Source organism: Grampus griseus, assembly GCF_964374135.1.
Source record: "Grampus griseus genome assembly, chromosome: 8".
NCBI lineage: Eukaryota > Metazoa > Chordata > Mammalia > Artiodactyla > Delphinidae > Grampus > Grampus griseus.
Genome location: NC_139002.1, coordinates 22,798,594 through 22,821,822, shown reverse-complemented (window position 1 = coordinate 22,821,822; position 23,229 = coordinate 22,798,594). Strand labels below are relative to the sequence as shown.

Below are 23,229 nucleotides of genomic sequence, written 5' to 3'. Positions count from 1 at the left end.
TTTGGGGTGCTTTAACCAAATTTTATACCTTTAGGGTACTTGATTATATAATGGGAAAGCCCAGGCTCCGCATAAATCAGCCTATCTCAGAAAATTGTATTTTAAGAGGAGCTTTTTCCTTCACTCTTTTAATTTGCACTGGAATGAAAAGGGGAGACGTGTGTGTGTGTGTGTGTGTGTGTGTGTGTGTGTGTGTGTGTTCTACATCACATAAGTAGGTAGTGAACCACTTTAGATTGCCTTTTTCTTTAGTAAGGAATTAGTCTCACAACACCTGATGGTGTTTAAATTTTGATTGAATTTCCGTAATCAGAGGTCACTCAAGATACAATTTATGCAGCTCTCAAAAGCAAGTAGTCCATAACATTATAAATACTGTAGTCTGGAACTTTGAAATAAATCAGGGATGACAAGCTTCCTCACTGACAGAGCTGATTTTTGTATACTCATATCCTTTAAAAATATTACAATGTTTCTTCTTTGTAAAGTTAACCTGTTCCTGAACTGAAATTTGAGTATTACATCTTACAAATTTTATGAAATATAAATATAACAAATAACATGTTGTATATTAAAACATAATGAACGATTTTGCTTTTATTTAACTACATGATTAACTGGTATCCATAATAAAATAATTTTACACTGTTATTTGGCATAAATAAAGTGGGTCGTTCTGGTGATTTTAGGTTGAAGTTAAGTAGTTTTGTCTAAATATTAAGTTTAGATGACTCATTTGGCACAAAGTTGGCCAAACTTGTTTTATCTTATGAACTTTAAAAAAATCAGTTCTGTTTGTACGCTTTTAAACCTTTTTCTTTTGCAATCTTATTTTCATCATCTCTTTTTTTGTTTGTTTTATTCTCTTGCCACAAATGAACCAATACTTACAAATATTTTATATTTCCCAGTATTTCCAGGGAAGTAGCTTTGCTATAATCTGTCTCATTTCACCAGTAAATCATTTATTAAAGAAAAGGGATTGCTGCAGTAGTTAATTGCTACTTTGACACACCTCGTTTTCTTTATTTCTCAGAAACAAAAAGCTAATAGACTAGAGGATAGCCTTGACTTTTTGGAAACATGCAACTTTTACTACTTTATAATATAATTGGTTTCTTTGTTTTGTTTAAAACCAAGGAGGAAAAGCTGGTCTGCCCAAGCCAGGTGTTTTCTTGTTGGCAGCCTGCTCCCTCATGGCTCTGCTCTCAAAGAGCAGCTGCCTACTACAGCTTTGTATGGCCTATTGTTGCCGCACACCCCTCGTTAATACACATGCTGCCCGGGGCAGACCCGAGAATGACATCAACTTGCTTATCTTAGAAACCTGCGAACCTGACGCAGGGTGCTGAGGTTGGCTTGCATCTGCCTGGCCGACTAATTGTGAGCTTTCTGGCCTATGATTGGTTGTTATTCCACTCGGTAATAGGTTAAGCAAAGACATTGCCATTCCATCTGTTCACCCATTCATTGTTCTTCTTGCTTGCCTGGAAGTCTGCAGCTAAAATTGTGTTAAGGAGTTACTGCTGAAGCTGCTACAGAAACCAATGTCTTTGTGTTTTCCTGCGAACGTGAGTATATGTGCTACTTAATGCCTTGGAAGTTAAACTTTGCCAAGTATTCAGGATATTAATTTGAACTCTGTTAAGGATAGAATGCACCTCAAATGAAAGCCTACAAATTATTACATAGTGCCAAAATACCAGAAAGTTAAATTCTTTCTGTAAAATATGTCTGTGAAGCAGATTTTTTACATTTTTATATTCTGGAGTTATATAAATAATTACAGTTTCATAAACATTCACAAGGCATTAAGCATGCCATGTAATCATTTGTACTTAAAGATAAGTTATAGTGTGTTCTGATATTTTGATAAACAATGAATTTAGATTTTATCTTCTTGTCACATTCTTAGGTTTCTTAAGGTGTCACTGTCAGACCTAGGTGCTGTAAAATGATAGTAAGATTTAATAGATTTTTCCATTGTTTTAAAAATCTAGCTTGGGGAGATGGATTGCTATTAGATGTTTCAGCTTGTTTTAATTATGATGATTAAGTATTCAACTGCTTTGTCAGCAGTTTCAATACTCATGTATAGTTTACAATTTCTTCTCTCCCATCTTTATTTTTTATTTTTTATTTTTTGCTTGCATTAGTTTCAGATATTAGATTGAAGATGTCACTTGGAGAACTGTTGCTTTCAAGAGATCTGTAATGGGGAAGGGAGGAGACAAAGACTTTCATCTATCAGTTGGGAGGAAAAGAAAGAGCATAAAGGGTTAAAAAGAGGTTTTCATTTCTACCACATGCCCTATTGTGTGAACATATGCATAAGTCTATTGAAAGTTTTCAGAAGATGGGCAGGCCACCAGTTGCTGGTCTCCTGCAGTTCCAGTAGACATCTGTTGCCCCAGAGCATTAACCAATCTGTTCAAAGGGACATCCTTCTTTTGTTAGCTAGAGGGATGCAGACAACAGCACTCACTAAAATACAGTGGTAATTAAATACACAGAGACTACAGCAGTAGGTATTTATTACATATTCATTATTTTATTTTCATTGTTCTCATACTATTACCATTTGGATAACAATCAGAACCCACTTTATGGCATTGTAACTTGATGTTACAAACAAACATTGATTTAACAAGTTTATGGTCTAATATTCTTGATAATATGATGCTTTTTAGAATATAAAAAAAATTTTACTGGATTTGAGATGAAGGATTAAGTTATCTAATGAGAGCTTTCAGAAAATCTCACTAAATGGGGGAATGTTTGTGTATGCAACAAATTTCTAGTAAATAGCCTTTATATAATAAAATCTGCTTTCAGCTAGTATAAAGCTTTTTGGCAATTAAAATAATTGGTTACACTTTATCATCTATAAATGTCATCTATAGCATGACATTTTAGTTCTTTTTCAACATATAGTATTATTTGATTTTTTACTTATTAGACCTTCAATAAGAAAAATTGTTTTAGTTTCTACAATATTTGGAGGAAATCTAAAGCTCTGTAAGTACAGAAATCTGTTTTCAGACCAATATATGTTTGCTCAGTACCTTTTGTGTTCATGAATATAGTGTAAAGGCCAGTTATAATAGGTCTCTGATAACCTAAAAGTTAAGCCGTATTCTTGGAGTTTTTTGATAACTATGGGAATATAAACATTGACCTACTTTGTGTGTGAAACTTTGTCTAGCCTGCTTCATGAAATGAGGAAAATTACTCTTGTTAATAGTTGATTAATTTAAAGATTATTTATATGCGTTTGTATTTCAGTAAATGGCAAAACTTAAAAGTCTAATTTAAAAATTTAAGAAGAAAAGTGTTTTCTCCCTTGCATGTAATAGTAAATTTTGTGTTGTTATTGTAGTCTTTGCTAATCATTTTCAAAGTTATATTGATCATTTTTTTATATTGTTCATTTTTAAGGCACTGAACAAAAATAAAGATCACATACCATTCTTTGTTCTAAGATGTAATAATTCCTTGTAAGTTTTACACATTACATTAAGTAGTACTGCAGCCTATGAAGATATTTTTGTCAGCTTTTATATCTTAAGACTTTTGTCAGCTTTTAAATTTAATTTTTTGGTTGAATGATTTCAAAATATTGACTTTTTTTTAGTGCCATATTAATTCAGGGCAATCTTTTTTTTTTTAGCATCTTTATTGAGTATAATTGCTTTTCAATGGTGTGTTAGTTTCTGCTTTATAACAAAGTGAATCAGCTATACATATACATATATCCCCATATCTCTTCCCTCTTGTGTCTCCCTCCCTCCCACCCTCCCTATCCCACCCCTCTAGGTGGTCACAAAGCACCGAGCTGAGCTGATCTCCCTGTGCTATGCGGCTGCTTCCCACTAGCTATTGGTTTTACATTTGGTAGTGTAAATATGTCCATGCCACTCTCTCACTTTGTCACAGCTTACCCTTCCCCCTCCCCATGTCCTCAAGTCCATTCTCTAGTAGGTCTTCGTCTTTATTCCCATCCTGCCCCTAGGTTCTTCATGACCAATTTTTTTTTTTTTTTAGGTACCATATATATGTGTTAGCATACAGTATTTGTTTTTCTCTTTCTGACTTATTTCAGTCTGTATGACAGACTCTAGGTCCATCCACCTCACTACAAATAACTCAATTTCGTTTCTTTTTATGGCTGAGTAATATTCCATTGTATATATGTGAAGGGTGATCTTTTACAAATTACAAGTGAATAAGGAAGCACTTTAGAGATTAAAGTTTTAAAAACCAAATCTTTACCATTTGAGTCAATAAAAGTAAGTTATTTCAAATTTATATTATGTAGTGGAGAAAATATATGCAGCTTATAGGCCTGGTAATTGAACTTATTTGTCCTTATAGTCTGTTGGTTTATAGGAACTAAAAATTATTTAACTGCTTGTTTAGTACAAGATGACATTGGTTACCTCAAAGAAAGTTATCCAGTGAAATCTGGAAAATGAAGAGAGGCCTGTCAGTATGAAAAAAAAGTTCAACCAAAATATTTTAAAAGAAAAGTTATTTTGGGCTTCCCTGGTGGCGCAGTGGTTGAGAGTCTGCCTGCCGATGCAGGGGACACGGGTTCATGCCCCAGTCCAGGAAGATCCCACATGCTGCAGAGCGGCTGGGCCCGTGAGCCATGGCTGCTGAGCCTGCGCGTCCGGAGCCTGTGCTCCACAACGGGAGAGGCCACAACAGTGAGAGGCCCGTGTAACGCGAAAAAAAAAAAAAAAAAAGGAAAAGAAAAGTTATTTTGCCTAACAAAATTAGGTGTACATTTTTTGAAGTAGTGTAAATCAAGCTTACACTTATACCTAATATTAGCTCACTTGGAAACATTATATTTAAATAGTATATATAAATTATATGAATTATCACAAGTTCAAGGTGTGTGGTATTCACTAAATACATTTGAATACAAATGAGTTTTATCTAGTTTAATATTATAAAAAGCAAACAATGGATAATCCCATTTTTCTCCCTATTTAATCATTATAGCCATATAATAAAATTACATAGAAAAGCAGATTTACATAGTGTCACCATCACTTTTTTAATATTAGAGTGAAAGTGATACTGAAAGATTTAAATATTGGGTTGGCCAAAAAGTTTGTTCAGTTTTAGGTAAAAATAGGAGACATTTTTCATGTTCATGAAGAACTTTATTGAACAGCGTATTCACTAACTGAACGAACTTTTTGACCAACCCAATACGTTTTTAGGGTGGATAATTTTCAGTTTAAAAACTTTATAATATCTGGTTTTGCTTCTTTGAAAAATGTGAAAATTAAGAATTCACTATTCTTTAAACATAACATTTCATTCTAATGTTCCCCACCGGCTGTATGTTTCAAAAAGTATTAATCTTGTTTAAAACAGTCCAAAAGAAAAACACTACAGCTCAATATTAAAATAATATTTCTTAGTTCAATTCAGGGGTTTGGTCAGTGAAAAATTATCTCACAACAGCACTTATGCAAAATCCAAACTTTTCAGGGGAGATCAAAAATGTTGCCCGTTAAATACACTTCCTGCAGTCAGAGCAGATTGTGGGGTTTACAGAACAATGATGTCGGAGCTTCCAGATTGGTTTGGCAGCTGCATTGTTCTCAGAGGGTAAACCAGACGCACTTAAGTCCCAGTCTCTTTTATAGGCTTTTGTTCATACCAAATTATTCTTTTACTGTGCTAGCATTCATGATGGCACGTTAAAAGAGTGCCGCTTAGCAACCAGCTCTGGTTGCCAGGCAGCCCAGCTTCCAATAGGTTTTCCTTGTTTAAGATACTTTTGGTGGGAGCTCTACCAAGGCCACAGTGCAGATTTTTCTTTTTAACTGTATCCCTTTATTAGGATGCTGTTGTGATTTGTTGCTTGCATTATGGTGTCAGTATATTACAGTAGTTAATAAATCACTGAGTATTAAGATTTGCTTTCAAAACTGCTTCCTTTAATTCTAATAATTGGGCTCATGCATATCCATATTAATAGAAAAAAAATTGAAATTGTTACAGCTTCATAATGGAGCAGATGGATATAGAGGTCTCCCAAGGAAAATCTCTTTTTATCAGTTGTGCAGTCAGGAGCCAGGAGAGTGTGATGTTTCTTTAAAACTAATGAATGCTATATTAGTAGAACAATGATGTTAAATTTATCTGTCTTCTCAAGGGATAAAACTGAAGAAACTCCTGTAGAAGTGTGTAGGATTTCTACACTGAAGGAATTTTAAGTGTACTGTTATCAAGTTAAAGATTCCATGGTCTCTTCTCTATTATTTACCATAGTTAATACAATTTATTTCATTGTATAGAAATGCTGCACTCATTCTAATAAGTTCACTCTAATGCATTCAAATGTGCAACTTCTTAGAAAATCACTTAGCATTTTCTCTTAACATTTATATAATAGCTCCTTTCTAGTGTAAATAAGATGTTGAGGAACTGTAGAATAAAATGTTTTTACAATTTTCTTTTTTAGGTTATTTAAATAGGTGTTCTATGACAGTCTCATATTCAGCTACCACTGGCTTACCAATGTTATCCATGCGTAGAACACTGGAATTGCCTTAATAAGTAAACTACTGATGTGCATGTAGTCCTTACAATGAAGCACAAGAGAAAATAATTTTATTTTGCTAACCTATTCCTGGTAGAGAAATAACAATTATTCCCAGTAGACTTTTAGGAAAACAGTAAAACAGCCAAAGCCTTTTAAACAGTAAAAGCATTCTGTAGGGGGAAAGTAGAATAAAAGATGACTTTTTAACCAAATGCAGATAATAATTAGCTAATCACCTAATATAATACAGAAGTATTTTCTGCCATAAAATTCAAGAAATTAAGATAACATTTATTCAGTGTACTTAATTATTTGCTGCTAATTTTATTTAGCAGCAAATATAATTATAGGAATATTCCATTCCTATGCTTTCTATAAATGTGCATAGAATAAGAGCCGTTTCCCCTGGAATGAAATAGACTGTAGTCCCTGGCACTTAATAAGGGTAGCACAGTGTTGTAGTCTGTTACTGTGTTCAGGATTTACAAAATAAAGATTATTAGGGCAAAACTATTCATCTCTTAAGTGGAATATAATTCACTTTGTAATTATTTCATTCCTTGTTGGCTGTTGTAGAATGTGTGCTCTTTCATCGCAGTAGTACTCTAAATCATTTTTGAAAGTCTTTAAATTGTTGTTACGCTTGATCCAAATTAATAACTTTTAAATTATAATAAGTTAATGTTTTCCTTTTCACATGGCTTTCTCTTTAAAATAATTTTTGCAAATTTTTGTGAATTATTTTAGAGAAAATGTACATAACCTGTCATAGCACATCTAAAACAGGGTTTTTTTAAATAATATTCTGTGTGTCACTATAGAAACATAGGCCTTCTAACTGTGGGAAAATCTCTTCCATCAGGATTGAGAAGCAGCATGATATAGTGGGGAAAGCATGGGTTTCGGAGTCAGACAAAACTGGGTAAAAAATCCAGTTCCCCTACTTATTTACTTTGTTGCCTTGGAGGGAATACTTAATTTTTCTAATTCCAAACTTTGTCATCTGAAAAACAGGACATGATACTATCTTGGAAGGGTGTTATAAGGGATGAGAGGATGTAGACAAAACAAAGTTGATATTCAATAGTTTGGTAATTCTCTCCCAACTTCTTTATTGAAATAGAAATGATACTGAAATATCATTCAGTAGACATGAAATTCTAAATATTTTACATTTTTCTCTAGGAATACGGGGTGCTTTGCATTCAAGAATACAGAAAAAACAGCAAAGTGGAGTCAAGTACACATAACAGCTTCATGGGCTTGAAGGATCATCTGGGGCATGACCTAGGCCACCTTTATGTGGAGAGCACTGACCCACATTTAAGTACATCTGTACCTTGGTCAATGGTAGAAAAACCAACAATGGATAAAGTTAATTCCGGGAAGGAAGAAAAAGAGGTGTCTGAAGAGAATGCGAGCTCTGGTGACTCTGAAGAAAGCACAAATTCTGATAATGAGTCAGAACAATTGAGTAGCATTTCGGTAGAGCCATGCTTATTAACCAAGACTCACAGACAACTATGTAGGTCTCCGTGTTTAGAGCCTCACATACTCAAACGCAGTGAAATTTTGCAAGACTTTAAACCTGAAGAGTCTCAGCCAACCAAGGAAGTGAGGAAACCCCCTGATGTGGTGCGAGAGTACCAAACAAAACTGGAGTTTGCACTGAAGTTAGGTTATTCTGAAGAACAGGTTCAGCTTGTGCTAAACAAACTTGGTACCGATGCTTTAATCAATGATATTTTGGGAGAACTTGTCAAACTTGGAAATAAAAGTGAGGCTGAACAAACGGTTAGTACAATTAACAGTATAATGAGGGAAACGTCTTCCCTGGAATCTCAGCGGTCTGAATCTCCGATGCAAGAGATTGTAACAGATGATGGGGAAAATCTGAGACCAATAGTTATCGATGGCAGCAATGTGGCGATGAGGTAAGTGGGGAAATCTTCACTCATTATTACCAAACAATCTTTAAAACGTATTTCTAATTTTGTGACTGTTTCTTTTCTAACAGTCATTAACGTCAAGGTTGTTCTGCATCCCAACATTAGCTTCCATATTTCTAATTGTGTCTCTCTTAGTTCTCTCTCTACTTCCAGAGCAGTCAACCACTCTTACCTCATTTGTCCCTAAATAAAAGACCTCCTTTTCCCTAGTTATGTCTTTTTTTTCCCCCTCATCTGGTAAATTACTATGGTATAAAAATTAGCATATATTCCCGGTATAGTGTTAAACATTAGTTTTAATTGAAGAGCTTGAGTATGATCATATTGAATAACTTTGGAACCTAGAGAGATAAATGGCCTTTTTCTATACAAAGTCAAATAACCATAAGATAAAATCCCAGTTCTTTGAGAAAATTATTTTTATTGGTTTCAGGAACAAATCAAAGCCATAATTTCAGGAGTTTTTTTGTTCCATTTAAGAAATGTAATTCAAATATAATTTTTTAGGAACTGGGGGGGAAAAAAAAAGCAAAGCTTCCAGAGAAATTTTTTTATGGATTTTGATGGCTAAAAACGTAAAGTGCATCTAAATTCAATTAGTATATAGTTAACTGCCCACAGTGTTCAGAATACTGTGGGGATATAAAGATATGGAAAGGCATCAGTTCTTCTTTCAGAAAGCTTAACATTTCATATATTGTTTCTCAAGGTGACCTGAGGATAGCTATCAAAGAATCATCTGGGGAACTTGTTCTAACTAGTGTACATTCTAGAGCAGTGCTGTTCAATGGAAACGTGATATGAGGCACATATGTCATTTAAAATTTTCTGGCACCTACATTAAAAAATTAAAAGAAACAAGTGAAATTAATATGAATAATATATTTTATTTAGGTTAATATAGCCAAAATATTATTTCGATGTGTGTTCAATAAGAAAATTGTTAATGAGATATTTTTGCATTATTTCTTTCATATTAAGTCTTAAAATCAGATATCTTACACTTATAGCACATCGCTATTCAGACTAGCCATACTACAAGTGCTTAATAGCCACATGTAGCTTGTGGCTACATATTAGACAGTATAGTTCTAGAAACCTACCAAGTCCACACACAGACCTACCAAGTCTAGATCAAGGTGTAGCCCAGCCATCTCCTTTTGTAACAAATACCCCCACTAATAATGATGCCTACTAAAATTTGAGAACCACTGTTTTTTAGGTGATAGCAGCATTTCTGCATAGAGTATGAGAAGGACCAACTTGTAATCCTCAAAATAATACTGCTTCCACCTGATGGAAAGGTTATCTTTCTTTCATTTATAAGCAAATGAGATTTGCAGTATTTAAATTACTTGTCCAAAGTAAAACATAATTCAAACCCAAATATGTCTGACTTCAAAGTCTATACACTTTTCCTCATAATGAAAGGTTAAAAACAAACTGAAAATGTTCAGGCCAGATCTTCCAGGGCCTTCAATGCCAAGCTAGAGAATTTAAACTTGGCTCCAATCCAAAGGTAATTGAAGATTTTTGAGGAGGGTAATGTCAAGAGTAGAGCTGTGCCTTAAACTGATAGTCTGGCCATGATATTTAAAGTGGACTACAGGAGATAGGAGATAAATTTGAATGCAAACAACCCTTTCTAAGGGAGTAAAAAGGGCCTTAAGTGTCATAGAGGTATGAAGTGTACATACAACCTTGAGAAGTCCTTCAGTAAAATAACCTCTCTGTTGTCTAATCTTTCCCAAATTTAGCCATGAAATGATTTTTTTTCTTGCAATAATCCAGAACTAGTGAACAGTTACCTTAGAGTGATAATGAGTAAAGCCAAAACACCATGGAATCGCCAAGCAAGAGAGTAATGAAGGAAGGTAATAGGTCCTGGAGAAACACCTACAACCATAGCCATATACCAAGAGCACCAGAGAGGTTCTTAAAGGGCTCAACTCTTGAAGAATCTGATTCAGTGGGGTATAGTAGAGCCCAAATAACTATATAGTATTTTTAAAGTGCCAAGGTATTTCTGATGCATAGCCAGTGTTAAGAACAATTCAACATGGAAGGTGTGGATATCAATAGGTCGGGAGGTAGAAGAAACTGATGATCCAGGGAAAGAGTAGTGTGAAAAATACCAGTCTTGGAAAAAAGTTTAGTGCTAGTAAAACCAAGAGACATACAAATGCCATCAACTCAAGGAAGCGGAGGCTTTAAGGAGAGAGTATCCTGTGGGTAGAACTGAAAAAAAGATACAGGGACATGACAGCCAGGAAATCATTGTCTTCAAGAATGCCATATGGTGTTAAAGATAGAAACCCAGTTACAAGATGTCAAGAAATGAAGGAATAGAGCTAGACTGTTATTCTCAAAAGTTGACAGAGGAAGGGAAGAAAGAGGAGTGAGTTGAGAAAGGGTTTTTAGTTTTATATAGAACAGAACTATATAAGCTGAGGGGATGGGGAAAAAGTCTCCACAACAGCAATAATATGAGAGTTTAATTTTTGAAGCAAAGTTCTCTGAAGGAGGAGACAATCAAAATACAAATAGAGAATTTGGCATTGGAGGTAAATACACTTTGGGGTAGTCAGAAGAACACCTTGGAGGGGAAAAACAGCATCAGACTTATAAAACTTAGAGCCCATAGAAGTGAATTTTTTTAATGGATATCATTTAGATAAATGATGTCATAGTTGGAGCAACTCACATGACTGAAACCTAGTTCCCAGTGGCAATTGAAAAGTACTTGGATAACTGAAAATTTGCATAAAACTCTAAACTTTACTTATCCCACATGATGAGATACAAAAATAAATGGCATAATTAAGGCATTTCAAACAATCTACTATATGTAATTAGAAAACACTTCCACCCCCACGCTATTTTGGCCCCATTCTGTTTCTTTTGCTGTAAAGACGGGACAATGCACATCGTATGTTTTAATCTGACATGTAACCTGAGATGCTTCAGGCATTGCAGGAGAGAACGAGTTGACAGGAAATTTTATTATAGCAGCGTTATACTGTCAGTCACAATGAAATGTCGTACCATGTCCATAACTTTGAAAGTGCCAGAACTCATGGAAATGCATAGTAAACTTTTACATTCTGCCACTTACGAGATCTACGTAAAGTAATAAAAGTCAGTTAGAAATGCATATCTACTTCAGATTCAAAATCTTAATTTAACAAAATGCAGAGAGATTTTACCCACTTCCTGTTGCATAAAATATAGCAAACATGCTTTTACTTTTTTTTTTTTTTTTTTTTTTTTTGCGGTACGCGGGCCTCTCACTGTTGTGGCCTCTCCCGTTGCGGAACATAGGCTCCGGAGGCGCAGGCTCAGCGGCCATGGCTCACGGGCCTAGCTGCTCCGCGGCATGTGAGATCCTCCCGTACCGGGGCACGAACCCGTATACCCTACATCGGCAGGCGGACTCTCAACCACTGCGCCACCAGGGAAGCCCCATGCTTTTACTTTTAAGTTAATGTCGTACTCATGTTACTTTAGCAAACCTATTATATAATAAATTTATATACATCATAATAAATTATAATAGGTAAATGCGAGGATGAGTTAAGAATAGAGTACTATTTTATTTCCTTTCTGATTTCTCAGGCAGATATATTCCACATACAAGAAGAATATATTTTAGTTTCATTTAAATGCTAGCAGTGGAACTGATATAAATGATTCTTTAGACGTAAATTAAAAGTAGGAAAGAAAGGCATTTTAGTAAAATTACCAAAATGGACTTTAAAAAACAATTAATTCTCTACACACTACCTTTGTGATTCTGAGTAACTTGTTTAAACTGTCCAATCTCAGTTTTCAGGATTGTAAAAAGAGGAACTCACCTTGCAGGCTTGTTATTAGAATTAAAGATAATTAATACCAAGTGCCTGGCATGTAGTAGGTGCTCAGTAAATTACAGTTATTATTACATTAAAGAGCTAGATTCTGTATTTTAATCCAGAACATAATAACTAATGTAATGAAAACTTAGTTCTTCAGATTTTTTAAAATAAATTTATTTTTATTTTTGGCTGCGTTGGGTCTTCGTTGCTGATAGTTGTGGTGAGCGGGGGCTGCTCTTCGTTGCAGTACACGGGCTTCTCATTGCGGTGAGCAGGGGCTGCTCTTCATTGCAGTACACGGGCTTCTCATTACTGTGGCTTTCCTTGTTGCAGGGCATGGACTCTAGGTGTGCGGGCTTCCGTAGTTGTGGCTCACGGGCTCTAGAGCACAGGCTCAGTAGCTGTGGCACATGGGCTTAGTTGCTCCGCGGCACATGGGATCTTTCCAGACCAGGGATCGAACCTGTGTCCCCTGAATTGGCAGGCAGATTCTTAACCACTGCGCCACCAAGAAGTCCCAGCTTTTCAGTTTTTTTATTCAACATTTAACAAACAGCAGTTTAGCAGTCCATCCTATGATCTATAGGTATATTTTAATTCTTTATGTTTATATCATCGATTGTTTTCAATGATTTCTATGGTTTCATAAAGAAGACTTGGGCTCTTAGATCTGGGTGATGCCAAAATTGCCCAGGGACAAGCCATGTAACCGTAATATACAGCATAGGTCCCAAAACTGCAGGAATCCTGTGTTGCTTTGCAGGAAGCATGCTTCTACTTTCAGCTTATTAATATCTCTTAAAAATGTGCCACATTGATAGAAGTTCTGGGTAAGTTCGTTGAATAAGCAATTCATTCAAAATTGACAAATACCTAGACTGTAGTCTAGCATAATTTGTGATAGCATTTCAATGTGAGGTATAAGAGCAAAGAGGACATAAGTATTCAAAAATAGAAAACAGCAAACTAATAAGTTTAGATAAAGCCCTAAACTTTTGCACAAAACTACTTGGTTTTTGAAATATGAAACAGAATAAATTTATATTTAGTGGAACTGGACTAACTAACAAGTACTGACAAGAAGCTGCAGTTAACTTTAATTCTTAAAAAAGCAAAAACAAAAAAAAACTCTCAGTAATTTAGCAAATTGGTCATTCAGCAAATAGGCTTCTTTCCATACTAGGGCAGATACTTCATAATATAATTATACTGTGAAATGTATACTCCAGATATAGAAACAGAAACAAAGCATAAGTAATACTTATCATATTTCTGAAATGAAATTCTCATGATATTGTGATTTTTATTTCCTCCAAGTAGCTTTACAATTCTTCAAAATCTGATTCTATTAAACCTGAAGTAGTTTAGCAATGGAGTATAGAATTATTCTCTATCCACATGTATCCAATAGTTTAAATTCATTTTTCCTTAAGAAATTCCAGTGTTTTAATTTACCCATGGTTTTAGGTTCAGATGACTTGTTCTGCCATTAACAAAGTACCATCTTGTGAGCCATCAGGGATGGGAGTGTAAGTTGGATGTTGTTGCTCTTGGTTTCCTAAACGTCCTTGATTTCTTCAGTATGCTTCCATAACATAGTCACCTGACTTCATAAAATTATATCTCCATATTTCTACTTCAGCTTCTACCAAATATGTGAAATAAGAGTGGTGAACAAGAGAAAACCCAGAGCCTCATCACTACCTCTACACTATGTGTAGCACAAATTCTCCAGTTTCATGGGATGGAAGCTAGGCACACCAGCCATCTCTTTTTGATATGAACAAACTATTGAGATCCTCCTCACCCTGACTCCCCTGTCATTGCAAGTCCTCTCTCGGTCAGTGAATCCAGGCTTTTGGTTTTAGATAAAATCTCCTAACTGGTGGGTAGGCTTTATTGCTGCATGTTTGAGCAGAGTATTAGGATAGATATTTTGTTTGCTAAAAATCTCAGGTGGACCACTTTTGACCAATAGGATCCATGCTTGTATTGCCTCTGTGTTAATGATGGGGGACCACGAAAAGAATTTAAGCAAGGGAAGAGTGGCATATCATATTTACCTTTAAGAAAGTTCACTCTGTAGAGAAATTTAGAGAAGGATTTGAGCACTAAGACTGCAGACAAGGAGACCTACTTATATTTGAAAATATATGCAAAAGTTAAATTGTGGACAACTCCTGGAAAAAGAAGAATATTGCCTTTGTATACCAGTCTAATGGCAGAGAGTACATAAATAAAACAACCATCTGCTCGACCCCTACCCCTCAAAAAGACTCATGTTGGAAACCAGCTGGTGTTGTATAAATCTGAATCTTAACTGGGGTGTAGAAAAGCACTCCAGGTAAATCACTGAAGTCATTTTCTTAAAGTTTGAACAGAAATCATATATAGTCAGATTATAGAGTCAAAATATGAACAGAAAAATGCCCAAGTTGTAACAACTTTTCTTTATATCAAGAATTGTGGGCTAAGCCTATATATTTATAAAATATTAGCAGAATTTAGCAGTCTGTATAAATAGGATTTATTTATCTAGATTAATCTTTTTGAAGGTACAAAGGCTTTTATGTATCTAATCTGGTTTGTGAAGTTGTATGGACTTGAGAACTGTTTTCAGTGTGAATTAGAATATTGAAGACCATCTTGCCTGGGCTCCAAAACTTGCCTTCAATTGTTTGATGGGTTTGCTGTTCTGTTGCCTGTTTACCATTTTAGTACAGCCCTGTCTCACAGTTAATAAAATCCTCCAGGACACCTAGTCCAAGTTTTTGGTTTAGATTACAGGTGTGAGACTACAGCTTGCCAGGGTTCATTCAAATTTGGTTTTGGCTCTCAACAAAAATGTATCAAAATTATGTGCAGTAGATCTGCATGGTCCAGTACGGTGACCACTGGCCACATGTGGCTGTTGAGATTTTCAAATGTGTCTAATCCAAATTAAAATATTCTGTAAATGTAAAATACATACAAGATTTTGAAAACTTAGTACAAAAATATATGAAATAAAACAACTTTTATGCTGAATATGTATAAAAATGATCAGTTTTGATACATTGAGTTAAATGAAATATATTACTAAAATTAATTTCACCTACTTTTTAATTTTTAAGATGTGCTATTCTAGGTCATTTTAAATTATATTTGTGGTTCACATTATACTTCTATTGGGTAACCTCTCAGTGAAATGTTTTTTAAGTTCCAACTTAGTGGGGGCTTAACATCAATTAAAAGACAGCCTGATTTCCCTCTAGATGAGTGTCAGTGTCATAGGTACTACTTACAGGTTAGTTGGCAGTGTCCCATTTCTCATTGTTTTAAAGAAAATCCTTAGGTAATATGAAAGGAATCAGAGAATCAGAACTAGTTTTTTCTGTTGTTTGATTATATCAGTGTGGAGTCTGACAAAGACAGATGTTAGTTCTGTTCCACTGCATCTCTTTATAACCCTAAGTATATACTTCTACCTGTCATCATTAATGAATTTTCGTAGACCAATGGTCAGTAAACTTTCCTGTTATCTCAAATATGCTTATTTAAACCCTAACCTAGGAAATAGCAACATTAATAATCCTATTACATAATGAATAAAGTTAATTATAAATCACCTAACTAGTGATTGTAAGAAATGGGAAAAGTCACCCAATTATAATAGGAAAAAAGTGATTCGAGTTTTACGTTTCCTACCTGTCTTAATATTGAAGACATTATTACCTCTACTTAACAGGTATGTTCTGTTCAGCATCTTTAGACTAATGACCCACTTGGATCTAGATTAGCTAGATGTGCTTCCTATTATTGATTTTGGCTTCAAATTATGGACCTTATAAGGTGAGGACATCTTTCTACTTTCCTTTTTCCTTATCCTTTCCCATTCTCAAAATTCTCTTGGCCACACTGCTCTTGTGTCTGTACCAACTGGAGGGTAATAATGAACTTGCATGTTAAGACTTCGACTGTAATTTTGGTGTTGAAATTTTCATTGTCCTAAATCAGTAATTTTCAGACTTTTATTTTCCTTTGAAGCAGTACAATCCTGCAAATCTTAAAAGGAAGCCCAGTATTTAAAACAAACAAAAACATAGTATCGTTTGAATTGGAGGGTATAAGTGAGGGCTGTGTTTCCCAGTTAAAAATTCCCTTCATTGTTCCCTAGAAGGGCCTCTGGGATTTCTGTTTGGAACACAACTTGATAGACCTGATTAAATTATCTGTAAGAAGGGAGTTTATCTGTAACAAGGGATTTAGTTTTCTGGGTATATTGCATCCTGATCACTAGGTTTAGGTTCAAAGTGATCTTGGTGTAGTGGGAAAGAGATCAGAGATTAAAAGTTCAGTAGCTATAAGAGTAACAAAATAGACATAAATCACTCATGAGCCTTCAATATAAAAGAAAAAGTTCTAGATGCCCATGAGTCAGCACATGGAATTATAGATTCTTAAATACGATATGAAATTTAATTAGACTACAATAATAGGAAGGAAAATATTCTCTTATTTCCATATTGAAGATGATATCCAGCTGTACTCCTGTTTCCTTGCTTAAGGGAAATGGGATAGATGTAGGAGAGTTTCTTCTTAACAATCATTAAACGTTGCTAATGCATTAGTATTTGAAAGAGTTCTTTAAAATTAAAATCTATTTTCATGTATACGACATGGGTTATGTACAGTCAGGCCTAAAAATTGAAAAACTAAGTCATCAAGTATTTGAAGAGCACCTAGGTGTATTAATAATTTAGTGTTCGATAAATATTATTATTATTATATTAATATAATATAATTATATAAGCTAACTATATCTAAGCTTAAAGGACTTTGGTACTAAAGATTCAAATACGGTTTTCTAGTTTAAAATTATACATTTGGGCTTCCCTGGTGGCGCAGTGGTTGAGAGTCCGCCTGCCGTTGCAGGAGACGCGGTTTCATGCCTGAGTCCGGGAGGATCCCACTTGCCGCGGAGCGGCTGGGCCCGTGAGCCATGGCCGCTGAGCCTGCTCGTCCGGAGCCTGTGCTTCGCAACGGGAGAGGCTACAACAGTGAGAGGCCCGCGTACCGCAAAAAAAAAATTTAAGAAAGTATACATTTTACTCATACTGTTCACTCTAGGCACTTCACTGACAAACTTGTATCCTTATCATTATATGCAGTTTGATATAATGACCCATTAAAGTCACAAAAGTTTTATAATCATACTTGAATCTTCCAGTGAAGGGTGTAGCAAACTTGTAGGTCAAGTTTTTGATTTAAATAAAAGATGATATATCAAAGGTTATAAAAAAGCAATGGATTGTTTTTTTGAGTCCCCTGATACCTTGATCTCTTTCTGTTTTTTTAAAAAAAAACTAAAACTGTTTAGTGATCTCCACATATCAAACACATTGATCTAAAAAATCACAGTTTACCATCAGTAGTGAGATTAAAGCTATTAAAGATTTACTGGTTTCATTTTCATTCCAAAGCAAGCTCTTTTCCATTTTCTAAAAATTAGGACCAAAGGGACATGAGAAAGTGAAGGCACTAATATTTATTGAAGTCTTCTATGTGCCAGGCACTCTGCTCAGTGGATGTTACCTTGTTCAGTTCTCACAACCCTGCAATGTAGGTGGGATTATCTCCATTTTAAATATGAGAAGATTGAGGTTGAAAATAAGTAACTTGCCAAGGTCACACAGAAATGTACTAAAGAAAATACTTAAACTCATGTCTAATTCCAGACACTGTTATTTTCACTGTGCTGGCCTACTCATGAAAAGCCATCTCTGTTTAGTAGTAATGCTAGTAGTAGTGTAATAGTACTAATACTGTCATAATAATTAGTAGTGCTAATTTACTATTAGTAGTACTAAACATGCCATTCTAGGTATGATTGTTACAATTAGATTTTAGATGAGCTATGGAAAAACTTTTTAAGAATGGCTTTCCTTTGATCATATAAGGGATAGACTTATTACATAAATATAAGAAAATAAAAATCATTTATGATTTCCAAGGTTCTTTGCAAGCATTATAAGTAATATGTTAATTCAAAGCAAATACTCAAAGTTGAGCAAAATCAAATTTGAGGAAATAAAGATAATTGACAAAAGACTCATTTCTCTTTTTTTTTTTTTCAATGCCATGAAAAGAATTAAAAAGAAGTAGTCCCCTTTAATAGATGCCTTCATTCCCTTGTTAGATTTCTCCATGTTTTTCAATTTGCTCCTGTCTACCACAGGAATATAACAGTTATAATTCTAAAATAACCCTTTCTATCCTGTGGTTAACCTAGTTAATGATATGTGTGTATATAACTTAACAAAGTATATAATACATGAAATTATGTTTCCTAGACACAGCAAATGGAATGGTTCGCCCATTATCCCTCTCTTCTAGGTCCTGTATTGAGGCAAGCTACATTAAAGTGTGTGGTTCCCTGAATTTTTCTCTGCATTACAAAATACACCTTTGTAAATCCGTTAACCATCACAGGTGACTAATTTAATGGCACATAATAAGCAAGTGTACTTCAGTTCTCTAGTGGGAAGTATATATGATGTTTTTATAAGATTTAGCAAATATCATATTAGTTTGAGTGCTTATGGAATTGCCCTTCTGTTGAAGACAGAAAAGTAGAACTGAGGGGTTTTCAAATTTGTTGCAGTAGTATATATGAAGAGGTTAAAGATAATCCCATTAGATACAAGACAAAGTGAATTTACAGAATAATAAAGTTATGATAGTGAAAATCTTATGAAGAATATGTTTGTCAAGATAATTTGTGTTCATTTTAGCTCCCCTTAGTTTCCAATTTCTAGTTCACTAGAAGGTGCATATGTCTGAAACTCCGAGTAGGAGTCCCTGCATAAAAGAAATGGGGCTTCAGTTACCCCAGTCCAGACCTTAGTAGCCCTTTTCACAGCTTGCAAATTAATTTCATCTTATTGTCTGGAATAAGCTCTGCAATGAATTACAGAAATCTGTTTGGGAAGTTGCAATGACTAATAAATCAGCAATTAGTTTTGCACGTGGCATATTAGTTGTGGGATATTAGAAAACCTCTCATTCAAAATTTGGCCCATAGCATGGCAGACCTCTAGCACATATTTACTCTCAGTATAGATAAGCACATATTCACTAACTCAGGTGGCTTGTCTCCCAGGAGCTTCAAAAATCCTCTACCTGGAGTCCAGAATATGGTAGCCTTTAGTTTATACAGGAGATCTCTTCCCAACAGATGAACAGCATTAAGGGACAAGAGAGGCATGTTCCTCCAAGAGAGGACCTATTTGCTCAGGAATCTCAGAGGAGAAAGAACAGGTAGAAGGTTGTCCAGAGATACCCACAACTTATATGTTTTTCTGGATGTAGGTGAAACAAGAGAGGTCAGTAGAAATTGCAGAATACATGCATGGTTCCAGTATCTACAAGAAAGGACAAGAAAATATTAAGGCAGGAAAAGGAAACATATAAGGCTTTTCCATTCCCAGCTCTGAAGCTCCTCTATTAAGTCAGTTTTGCTCATTAGTTTGCACCATTTGCTAATTGTTTCCTGTCTGATTTCAAGCGGAGAGGGGGTGTCTCCTGATGGAGATGGTAAAGTTTTATAGGTAGCGTCCCTTGTATCTTCCTCAGTCTCTAGCTATCTTCTTACAATAGTAACGTACTGACTTTTCATTGGCAACATCCTATCTTCTTACAATAGTAAGGCACTGACTTTTCATCGGCAAGTCCTATCTTATTTGTTGGTAGCCCCAGAAAAGTATATGCTCCTTGTGTGAATAAGTAGGTAGGTAACACTGCAATCTTGAGTTTCTTTTTGGCTTCACCTTTCTCCATTTTTTCCCCCAAACTGGATTACTGTTGCCAATACCTGAGAAACTGTCTATTTTTTGACATACAGATACCTTTTCTCTTACTTGTGCTTGCAACAAGGCTACCACAGAAGTGGAGAGGATTAAGAGTCTATTCTGATCCACCCCTGTATCCATCCCCATTCATTTAGAAAATGCCTTGGTGAACCACTGATGGAAATCACTGGGGGACTCATGCAGGAGCAGCACTGCAGCTTCTCTCAGGCCACCTTTTGCAGAAAGACTGCAAAGTCTGCCATCAGCAGTGCCTCGCAATGGGTGTCCTAGGTTTGAGGAGCAGCCAGAGTTGTTGCGGAAGGTGCCTGAAGCCATGACACTCCATTTGCCCCATCACATCTGTTCCCTTAGTCAAGCAGACTCACCTAAGGCAACATTCCAAGTTACAGTCAGTGTCCATCCTCACACACAGGGTTGCAAACTGAAAACATGCTGTAGAAAACCTTGGCACATTTTTGCAGATCTTTCCAGGGCACTGGAAAATAACTCTTAAGATGGATATCAGCTAGGGGGAAGGGATGTGGTACCCTTACCACATCTGATCCACCCAGCAGTACTGGATAACTTCTGAAGGGTATTTGAATCCCTGTAGCTCCAAAGGGAGAAGGCTGATTTTTCTCTACACTGAGATGAAAACTAAGTTGGTTTGTATGGCACTATAGTTTCAGGCTCATTTTGCAATTTAAAAGCCTGACTCCTTTTGTTTCCCCTTCCCTCCAAGTTATCAGGGAAACCATTTGCCAACCTGATGCCTTAATTCTAAGACAGTTTCTTATACAGATTTTCAGGCTCCTTGCTCCTTCCTCTTAATCATTTCTGCTTCCCTAGCTATGTTTTGCATGTTGAGTGTAGGGGGAGTCTTGGAGGTGGAGTCCATACCAGAACATTCAAAATAAGGCTGGCAATTCTCCCTCTTCCAAAGGGAAGTTATCCCGGGATCCTGAAGTCCCTGGGAACCATCTGTCCAAGAAGGCATCATCTCCTCTTTCTAGGTCCCGGAGAAGGCAAAGAAGGTGAAGGGGGATAGAAGGAGCAGTAGCAGAGAAGTGTTGAGAACCTGGAGAAACAAAAAGGTGCTTTCAGTTTCTTAATCTCTTCCTTCAGTTTTTTTAATTCATTCTTACTGGCTGTCTAGTTCATTCTTTCATTTATTTCCTGAGATCCAGAGATACCAATAACCCTTTTATTTTAAGTAGGGTTTTTCTAAAAATCTGTGTAAATATACCAATTTGTCTACTTTAAATGAGCCTTCCTCTGGCCATTGCAAAGCAGGATTTTTATAAACATGCCTATTCAAAACATGACAGAGTAAAGTAAGCCCTTTAAGAAAGAGACCTTCTGGCAGGCTCCTTATATTTTCTACATTAAAGCCAGTGTTGAATCACACACAACCTTCAAGCCTCTATTACCCATTTTGCTCAGCAGGAACTCAGAATTAGCAGTGAGAGTTTGGCATTTTCCCTGGGAAACCAAACCCACTGAGCCAAAGTAGTCAAAGGAACACTTTTTAGCAAACATCCAGGGTCTCCAACCTAATCAATGGTGGCTACAAACCCTGTAACAAATTCACCAGCGGGACTCACTTGAGGTATACCATCCTTATTGCCAAATTGTTGAAATACGAAAGAAATTGAGGCCCACAGGAACATGCCAATTCATAAATATAGAACTAGCTGTTTTTACTACTGAGGAAAAAAACCCTAAATGCATGCAGATACAGCCTGTAAGATGGCTACAGAACTATAATGAATTTTCTTCTCTATTTGTGGAATTAGAGCTACAGTTTGTAAACATCATCCTACTCTTTTAGTAAACACTCAACAGACAGTTAATTTGCATCAGTAGCTACATTGTGCTCACTCTGACATCCTGTTTTTCATATTTTTTTATATCAGGCTTACTCTTTTTATAATTCTTTATCAGAGCCTCCTACCCTTGCCCCTTATATAGTAACCAGCACATATGATTAGTCACATCCTTCAACACGCCTCATAAGGTTAGGTCAAGTTCAGTCTCCCCCAGCCTCTCCCAGTCTGTAAGTCCCACCTGCAGTTTGGAGCTACCTGGTAGTTTTCTGCTCAGGCTTTCACTGTTACTAGGGATGATTCTGGGCCTTGGCAGCTAGCAGGGACTTCCATGCCAGCAGCAGCCATTCCAGGGATTTCCTAGCTGGCATTCATTTGTTTGGCCTGATCAGGAGAGAATTGGCTGGGGAAGTATTGGACATGCAGGGACCAACCCTACACATCCCCACTTGCCTGCTTCTTTCTGTCCCACCCATAGAGAAGACATTAGCCTGCCCCCATGTGAGATCTGAGGCTGGGCCAACTGCTGATTGCTTTAAATCTGATTTCAAGTTACTATGGGGTTTTACTCTACCTGGATGTGGAATTACTATGTTTGAGAGAAAACACGCCTTCACCTTTATAAAGTATTGCCAAATTGCTCTCCTAAATAGTCATACCATTTATACTCCCACCTGTAATGTATGAGTTCCTACTTTCACACATCCTTGGCAACATCTGGTGTTTGCAGACTTTTATTTTTTCCAGTACGATGGGTGTGAAGTGGTGTCTCACTTTAGCTTAATTTGCATTTCTTCACTGTTGAGCATCTTTTCATGTTTGTTGGTCATTTGGGTTTCCTCTCTTGAGGATTCACTGTTCATATCTATTGCCTTAAAAAAAAAAATGGTTACCCTTCTCAATGTATAGGAGTACTTTATGTATTACGAGTACTAGTCTTTATCAGTCCTATGTATTGAAAATACCTTCTTCCAGGCTATGGCATTTTTATGGAGTCTTTTTCATAAAGAAGTTTTATGTGCTCAAATGTATCATTCTTTTCCTTGATAGTATGTGATTGTGTCTTCTTTAAGAAGAATCTCCCTATCTTGACATGAATATCTCCTTTAATTTCTTCTAAAAAGTTTTACAGTATTTTTATTTTTAAATCTTTGAACTATATACAATTTATTTTTATGTATGGTATGAGGTAAAAATACAATT

The 23,229-nt window shown here is 35.8% G+C and overlaps 1 protein-coding gene across 3 annotated transcripts in view; it reads left to right on the top strand.

Annotated features, from left to right (window-relative positions):
- The window catches only part of ZC3H12C (zinc finger CCCH-type containing 12C), a gene marked incomplete at its 5' end in the record, with an annotated part of 65,785 nt that overhangs the window by 25,979 nt on the left and 16,577 nt on the right, over positions 1–23,229 (top strand). For 2 of the 3 annotated variants that reach the window (XM_082660207.1, XM_082660208.1), the window contains one exon: positions 7,754–8,502. In XM_082660207.1, coding sequence (XP_082516333.1) covers positions 7,754–8,502 — 749 coding nt within the window. Of the gene's footprint in view, positions 1–1,547; positions 1,572–7,753; positions 8,503–23,229 lie in introns of those variants that run through there. The other variant, XM_082660209.1, reaches the window with a different exon arrangement.